General features: G+C 35.5%; 1 protein-coding gene across 1 annotated transcript in view; it reads right to left on the bottom strand.

Annotated features, from left to right (window-relative positions):
• FAM13B (family with sequence similarity 13, member B) overlaps nt 1–9,193 on the bottom strand; it is a 100,108-nt gene that overhangs the window by 30,930 nt on the left and 59,985 nt on the right. Inside the window, exons 8-10 of the mRNA XM_012646324.1 lie at nt 5,553–5,617; nt 4,479–4,634; nt 2,392–2,524 (exon numbers count right to left, since the gene is read on the bottom strand). Of these exons, the coding sequence (XP_012501778.1) occupies nt 2,392–2,524; nt 4,479–4,634; nt 5,553–5,617 (354 nt within the window). The remainder of the gene's footprint in view (nt 1–2,391; nt 2,525–4,478; nt 4,635–5,552; nt 5,618–9,193) is intronic.

Raw genomic sequence — 9,193 nt, forward strand, 5'->3', positions numbered from 1 at the left:
AAAAAAAAAAAAAAAAAAAGATATTCCAGTGGAAATGTTGGGTGGAACAGCTGGACATAGGAATTTAAAGCACTAAAAGAGAGGTCTGGACTGGAGATACAAATTTGGGAATCAGCAGCATACAGATGGTATTTAAAGCCAATGAACTAAATGAGATTACCAAGGAAGTGAATAAAAATAAGCAGTCTGGGAACTGGGCCCTGGACCATTCCAAATGTCAGAGATCCAGAAGATGAAAAGCAGTCAGTGAAAGGGATTGAGTTAGAGCAGCCAGTGAAGTTACAGCAAAACCCAGAGGAGTGAGATATCCTGAAAGCCAAGTGAAAAAAGTATACCAAGGTGGTGGGAGTAATTAATTAAATCAAATTTTGCTATTAGTTCAGGTAAGCTGTTCAACAGACATCACTGGCGACTTGCAGGAACGGTTTCAGAGGAATGGTGGAGAAAGGATGGCTGGAGTGAGTTTAAGAGAGAACGGGAGGGGTACAAGAAAACAGGCATAGACACTCCCTTCAGCAATGATATTATAAAGGGAAGCAGAGAAATCAGGGTATAGCCAGAGTGGGATGAAGGGTCAAGAGATGGTTTTCTCCCCCAAACATAGAAGAAATACCAGTATAAATGTTTTATACTGATGGGAATGATTTAGTAGACAGGCAGAAACTGAGCCAGTAAAGGGCAAGGGGACAACTTACAGAAGCAATAAACATGAATATATGAAAAGCTATTAACCTAATACACACAAATCCAGTGACAGTAAGAGCACCAGCTTAACCTCTTTGAAATATTTTCTACTTCACAAAATAATTTTATAATACTTTCACTTCTTTTTATCCTTATAATAATCCTCTAATGTAGGTTCTGACCCCACTTATTTATAGAAAAGCAAAATGCAGCTCAGATGTCAGGTAACTTGGCCAGGTATGGTGGCTCATACCTGTAATCCCAGCACTTTGGGAGGCCGAGGTGGAAGATAACATGAGCCCCGGAGTTCAAGACCAGCCTGGGCAACATGGTGAGACCCTGCTTCTACAAAAAAAATTTTTTTTAAATTATCAGGGTGCAGTAGTGCACACCTGTAGCCCTAGCTATTCAGGAGACTGAGATAGGAGAATCACTTGAGCACAGGAGTTTGAGGTTGTAGTGAGCTACGATCGTGCCACTGCACTCCAGCCTGAGTGACAGAGCAAGACCCCATCTCAAAAATAAACAACTAAATGAATGAATGAATGACAGGTAACTTGGCCAAAGTTACACTGCTTTTAAGAAGCAAAGGCAAATACAAACCTAAGTCTGCTGACTCCAAATTCCTTATTATACCTACATTAGTGTATGGTTTAGAATGGAAATATACTGAAGAAACTTTCCTTATCCATTAATTTAGCATCTTATTTTAACAAATGTTATCAAAACTACACTTTGAAACATGTCTTAGAAGGATACTGCTCTGTACATTTAACTGCAATTATTTTAAAAACAATGTTACCACTAGCAATATGACAGTGACAATAATTTAGTTGTTATTAAAACAATGTTCATGGATTTTCTCTAATTTTGAAAAGATGCCAATGGTGGGAGTTCAAAACATGCCACCCCAAATTATGCCTCTTTCGCATAAGGATTATTTTGAGCTGATTATGTTGGGAAATAGCAAACACAGGAGAATATAGAGAAGTTACCCTTTCATAAGAAAAATTTATCTGTAACGGAAATCTCCACTTCTAAGGGTTTCTCCACTCTGTACTAGGAAAAGAATGACTCCACATCACCAGATTTGTTATCAATCTGCATAACAAACCTTACCTTTGTTTAGGGTGCCTTTCCTGGTCATCTCATCACAACTGGGTCTCCCCCCACCATCCTTCTTTCTTTGTATCAGTGGATGGTATTTAAGCCACTCCTCAGAGATTTACTCCTTTCTCATGAGTATCTCCCATGTGTATATGAGGTGTACATGTGATTAAACTTCTGTTTTTCTCTTGTTAATCTGTCTTTTGTTACAGGGCTCTATCCCAGCTAAGAACTATGAAGGGTAGTAAGAAAATTCTTCTTCCTTCCCTAAACCATGTTCTTCAGAAAAACTCTGAGAAATACAGAAAATTTAAAACTAAAATTCAACCATAATACCACCTAACCACCTCAGCAGACACCACAATTTCTTCCCAGGAAAATGTTTTTAAATAAGGTATCTTATACCTACTTTTCTACCCAATGATGGTTCCCAAACTCTACTGAGAGAATATATACTCTTGGGCATTTATAATTGAGACAAGTAAGTGTGTCAGCAAAGATAATCAACTATACTTCTGGCATCAAAGGAACATATGAAGCAATCAGAGTTGTACATCTAACACGCTTAACACATTTTTTTTTCATTTTTATATTTCTTACCTGGTTATTTTCTTCATCCTCACATACAAAATCTTGCTGCATAACTTCATTGTCTAAATTAGTGCTAGCCACAGGTTCTGAACAGTCTCTGTTACTTTCACTGGCATTAATAATATCATCAGCAATATCAACCCTAGTAATGAAGATTAAAAACTCGGATCAGGCCAAATGTTGAATATCTAATGCCTTTAAAATAAATAAATAGCGATAATGATCTGAAACTTTCACTTGTTAAAGAAAATGTGTCCTTTTCATAAAAATCCACACTTTTTTTTTCTTGCTAAACAAATTATTAAATCTGCTAAGTGTTCGTCTCTTCTTGGGATATTGTGAGGGGCTTTGTTTATAATCCCCCTGATGATTTTCATAAGCTAATGAATGGTTTTTAAAATAATTTATGTGCCAAAGTAACGATTTTCCTTACAACTGCACACTCCCACATAATAATGACCTATGTGTCCTGATTAAATACAAGTCTAGTACCAGACATCATAGTATCCAACACCTTATCAAGTACAACAGAAATAGCTTCCTACTACAGATTTTCCATCTTACATACTTTAGAATATGCAAAACATGGCAATTTTTGTTTACAAAAATGATACCACTACTGACAGAACATAAGTTATTTCCTAAGTGGTGAAAACAAGAATATTGCCCAAGCAATGGGCATAGGTTTTCAGGATCCCTAGCCAAGATAAGGACAAACTCCAAGGAATCTGCTTGCTTTATATCCTTTGAAACATTTTCCCACTATTCCAACTTTTACATACTGCTTTTTCCCTTCATATTCTACGCGAATACTTCCTACAGATCTAGTTGTATAAGTTCTAATCATGCCTTTAAAGCACACGAACCAGATCAGACAGAGCTCAGTGACTCGCAGTGCCACCCACAGCACACGTGCAGTAAACATTTCGACCACTGGTTTTCATATCCATTAATATTTTTCAGCTTCATTTCATATTTAACAGCTATTCTAGTTAGTTAGCCCTCTTAAAATATCTTTAAAAAAAAAAAAACAAAACTCTGCCTAATCATCTATTTTTTTACCTTCCTGTAAATCTTCCAAATTTGAGTACATCCTTTTCAAATCTGTCCCCAAAATAAAAACTGACATAAGAAAAATATGAAATCATTACACTGTAGTCTCTGAAGGAGGCACACATATATCCTAAAGCGCGGGGTTGGGGTAACAAGAAAGGAAGTGAGATTTTCCTCCACTTAAAGGTAACAGGTCAGTGCTCGCTTCGGCAGCACATATACTAAAATTGGAATGATACACAGAAGATTAGTATGGCCCCTGTGCAAGGATGACACGCAAATTCGTGAAGCGTTCCATATTTAAAAAAAAAAAAATGGTAACAGGTCAGATGAAGAGTGAAGTAACATCACACATTACAGGTACTTTTAACTTACACAAATTCAACTATAGGCTGAATATCCTTTATCTGAAACGCTTGGAACCAGAAGTTTCAGATTTCAGATTTTTTTCAGATTTTGGAATATTTGCATTATACCTGCCAGTTGAGCATCCCTAATCTGAAAATCCAAAATTTGAAATACTCCAATGAGCACTTCTTTTGAGTATCATGTCAGGGGTCAAAAAGTTTTGGATTTTCAGATTAGGGATGCTCAACCTGTATTAACAACAAACATAACAAAACACGTGAGGAGGGGAAAGGCTGGTGGCAGGGGATGACAACAGCAAAAGATGATTCTGCCCACCATTTCACTCAATGACCACACGCACTAGACTGATGTCAATCTGTTGTCCCTGTATCTGTATGTCTAGATCAGTGCATGCCCCTCATAGTATGACCATCTCTTGCACAGGGTATGAGTCTAATTTTTAAAAATTATTTTTCAAACAACATAATCCATAAAAGTAAACTCATTACTTCATTTGGTGTTCAAGAAGGAAAACCTGGCTGTCTTGGACTTAATAAAAGATACTTTATAAGTCACTTTTCATACTGACTTTCAACAATCCCCAAGACAGACAAGACCCCATTATTTAAGTAAAAATACATTTTTTAAAAATAACAAAACAGTTTTATAATAAATAACAGTAAAATCATTCTTACTGGTTATTAGATCCTTCCCCATCACAATTAATACTTCCTGCTTCATTATTACACACCAGACTTTGCTGCTGTAAATTCTTAAGATCGTGATCTATGCTGCTCTGCAGATCAAAAAGGTGCTGTTCCACAGCTGCTCTAATTGTTCTTTCTAAAATACTACATAACAGAACACATTTTAGTGGGAAGCAGTCACTCTAACTGGATAGAAGGCCACATAAACATAAATGTTAAAACCTATACCAGTAAAACAAATATTATGGCATTTAAATGGGTAAACCAAAATGTAAAAAGAAATACATGACACTGGCTTAAATTTTAAGGTAAAATTTACCCAAATAGATGATCCTATACAAATCAACCATAATGTCACAATTATGACTGCGGTAGAAAGAACACCTGTCCCAATAATTCATTTCTCACAATATAGAAAGCCATTTAAATAGGTAAGACTTTTCAAAGCTTCATTTATAAAGCAAAATAATTTATCAACACTCAGCAGAATAAAAGAAACTATAATATTGCTCATATTTCCTACGTGAAGCCTACTTTATAAAGAAAATTTAAAGCTCTGTTGACATTTTTCAATTATTTCAGAGGATCGAAAAAATCATCCAAAGAAAACTCATCTTGGCTGGGCTTGGTGGCTCACGCCTGTAATCCTAGCACTCTAGGAGGCTGAGGCGGGAGGATCACTGGGGTCAGAGTTCGAGACCAGCCTGAGCAAGAGCGAGACCCCGTCTTTACTCAAAATAGAAAGAAATTAGCCGGACAACTAAAAATATATAGAAAAAATTAGCCGGGCATGGTGGCACATGCTTGTAGTCCCAGCTACTGGGGAGGCTGAGGCAGTAGGATTGCTTGAGCCCAGGAGTTTGAGGTTGCTGTGAGCTAGGCTGGCGCCACGGCACTCTAGCCCAGGCAACAGAGCCAGACTCTGTCTCAAAAAAAACTAGTTTACTGCCTATGTACAATCTTTCCTCTAAAGTGAACATAATAAATACATGATTTTCATTTCTACAATTTAGTAATATTTTAAAATCTTAAAAATTTGTCTTCTATAAGTATACTACTTACTCCGCAGAGGCTGGAGGGATGCTGATGGGAGCTTTATGGGCACTGTAATCAAAGAAAGAAATTAGCTATAAAATTTTCAATACTAAATGACCACAAATGTGCTGGAAACTGCCCCATTTGCATTACTGACACAACCAGAAAAGCATGCACTAAGTTTCATGTTTTTAGTTATATAACAGGTTGGAAATATTTTCTGAATCTGGTTGGTAAAGGTTTCAAATATTAACCAAAGAAAATAAAGTTCAGAAAACATACCACTAACGAGACCAAAATAAAAAAAGTCAGTATTCATGTAATATTCACTATGGGCTAGAAGCCTGACATGTACTTATCTCATTTAATAATTTTCAGTATCCTAGGAGTTACAATTATTTCCCCCTTTCCACAAAAACGATGATTGAAGATGTTAATTAACTTGCCCAAATGCACAAAGCCCTACTGTCTTCTAAAACTAAAAAAACAAAACAAAAAACCTGAAAACAAAAATACACACAGCATAGCATGGACATCTCTAACAGAGTATCAGTTTAATTTTCTTTTTTTTTTGGAGACAGAGTCTTGCTCTGTTGCCTGTGCTAGAGTGTGGTGGCATCATCTGCAGCCTCCAACTCCTGGGTTCAAGCGATCCTCCTGCCTCCACCTCCCAAAGTAATGGGATTACAGGTGTGAGCCACCACACCCAGTCTGAGTCTACATTTTTTTAACAAGCACTATTGATGATTCTTAACTGACATACTAGTAAGTTTGAGAAACAATGGCCTAGATCTATATCTAGCCTCCAAAAAGAATAAAGTTTAATAAGATTACCAGTTCCAAAAAGAGGTAAAAGTTCTGATGGTCTTAAATTGGGTAGATAGGCAGTATAGTTGGGTTGTTTTTTTGTTTTTTTTTTTTTTTTGCTTCCTATCCATTTTAATTGCTACTGAAATACAAATGCATATATAAAATAGTAATCAGCAAGCTGGATTATTAGTGCAACGTAAAGATTCTTTAGCCCCGAAGAATATGCTGGAACAATCAAATAAATAGCTCCTTTAATAAGGAATCTCCCACACAGCCACAGTAAACAAATCAAATAGATTTTTGTTCTTTAAGAATCAGATTGTCAGCCACAAGGCTATACACAAAATTGATTTTACAACTTTGTCCTCTGAACTTCTGAGGGACAAAGGACTGATTTAGTTTTCAGATTTCACAGATTTTAATTGTTGTTTATTTTCAGACTTTAGTCAAATTCTGTGGATAAAAAGCCCTCAGGTATAAACCAGGACTTACACCTATGGATATAAAAAAGATTTATCAACATAGCTATGTGTATGTAGCTAAACTGCATAGCTATCATAAGGTTGAGTTCTAATTAAGAAAGATATTACACAAGACAAATAATTGCTGATACACTGCAGTTCAAACTACTTAGGTACTATAGGCAGATGCCATAAAGACCACCCAAAAATATTAATTATGTTCATTAAACCCCCAGACAAGGAAGACTAGACTAACAGAATGAACATTAAATCACAAGGGACAAACATATTTTAAAGTTGTCAGTCAAGTATAACATTAAAGACTGTAGTCATTCCCTGACCTTTTATCCCTTCTGCTATTAATTCTATTTTTAAATGTGCCACAATCACATATTCTTGAGAGCATAAGATCAATTTTGTACACACTTATTCCAATTACCAATTTTTTATAATTCAAATAAAATGATCACAGGGAACTACTATTATAATTTCCCAGTTGCAAATATTTAATGCTACAAACAATATTTCAATAAATGTACTGCACAGTTCAGCCTCAATTAAATCTGATAAGGATCACTTTACCTGTGCAACACATTTGCAAGTCATTCTGAATACCCTGGCATCTCCCAACAAAAGTATCAAGTAAAGAGATTTCACTTCAAACACAGTAAAGGATGGTGATGGGCTTATAAAAACTGGTGAGCAATTTCAGTGCCGAGTCCCCCCAAATACAGCCAAGCCTGCTACACTTTACAGTTTAAACAGAAGCACACTGCAACATCAGGTTACTACTGACAAGGAGGTACGCCAATCAACAGTCCACAATTTTCTTCTTTAGAACTTTACAACTTTTCAGGAGGTGGGGAAAAGAGGACAAAATTTTGAATTTGGCTAGAATACCTACAAAAATGAGCTTAAGCCTAACCCAATATAAGCAGAGAAACCAATCTATTTGTTTTCATTAGTCATACTACTATATCCAGGGGTATAAAAATTATTACAAATACGAAATTGCTCAAACAGATCTAAAATAGAGTATGATTATTCAGTTACCCAATTTCAGAAAAGCATTAATGGTTAATTTTTCAAATCTAAAAACTGGATGACTTCCAGATAAGTCGGGCCAGAACCATACCAAAATCACCATTTAAAAGCTATGGTTCCAAAAAATAAACATATAAAACAAAACCAAAAATCACATATCCCTTTAAAACCAAAAGTGAAAATCCTTCCCTCACTTTTCCCATCAATTTGGAAGTACTCTATACCTATGACAAGAGTACACTGAAAGATTTTTCACTATTACAAAGTTAGTCAAAAAGCTGATGTATAACAAGTCTTTAAAATATCAAATGCACCATTTATAGGATGGGGGAAAGAGAACCCATCAATATTCATCATGTGCCAGTTCTTAAAAATTGTTTTACTCTAATAAAACTCTCTTATGACCCAGAGTATAAATTCTATTTTTTTCATCCAACATTTCTGATACTCCCACCAAAGTACTCCTGCCTCCTTTTTACACTCTTAAGTGGAACCTGGATGTGAAAATATGAACTGATAAAATTCGTCAAATGAAATATTTTGCAAACTATCTAATCCAATGGATGAGAGAAAAGAAAAAACACACTACAACACTATAGTTCTCATACCTTTCTAGTCAGCTGAAGGCACATTTTTCTCAACAAGGCATTTACAAAATGAATGGAGACCAATCTTAAAACCCTAAACTCAGAGCTCTTCCTAAATCACTTACACCCGCTTTTCTGTACTTCATCTAAAACTGATCTATCAGAAACCAATGAACTTACAAGAATGAAGCCCTAGCATTAACAACACAGAGAATATAAATTTTTCATTCTTTCTAAATTCTAAGCTTTACCAAGGCATCAGAAGCACAACTTTAAATAAACTTTATAATGTGAAATAATTGTTTTTTGATTTGTAGTTCTGCAAACATGAGCACAAATTAAAAATCACCTAAACCGCAAGCCAAAATAAATCTTTTAATACAGCCTAGGAAAAAGAATATAAAGCACAGGGGGAAAAGTTAAGAACTCTTTTAGAACTCTCCCACCTCTCTTTACATTTTTTAAATATACGGTTTCTCTAAAATTTGTACATTTAAATACAAAGCTAAATGACAAGTATGTGAATATAAAGCAACAATTTAGAAATAATCTTGAAATTTCCATGGAATTCACAGATAAAACTAAACGTCAGGATCAATCACCCAAAATTACTGCTTTTTCATGTGCTCTAGGCTTCTCAAACCCAAACCCCACCATTTTGCCCACTCTGAACACAGCTTAAATCTTAACAAAATGTAGCTAATGGCAAACAACAGATTCATGAATAGACCAATCAATACAACTTGTGCAAAAATATTTAAACCAC

The sequence above is a fragment of the Propithecus coquereli genome, unplaced genomic scaffold (genome assembly GCF_000956105.1).
Source record: "Propithecus coquereli isolate 6110/MARCELLA unplaced genomic scaffold, Pcoq_1.0 Scaffold242, whole genome shotgun sequence".
In the NCBI taxonomy this organism is placed as follows: domain Eukaryota; kingdom Metazoa; phylum Chordata; class Mammalia; order Primates; family Indriidae; genus Propithecus; species Propithecus coquereli.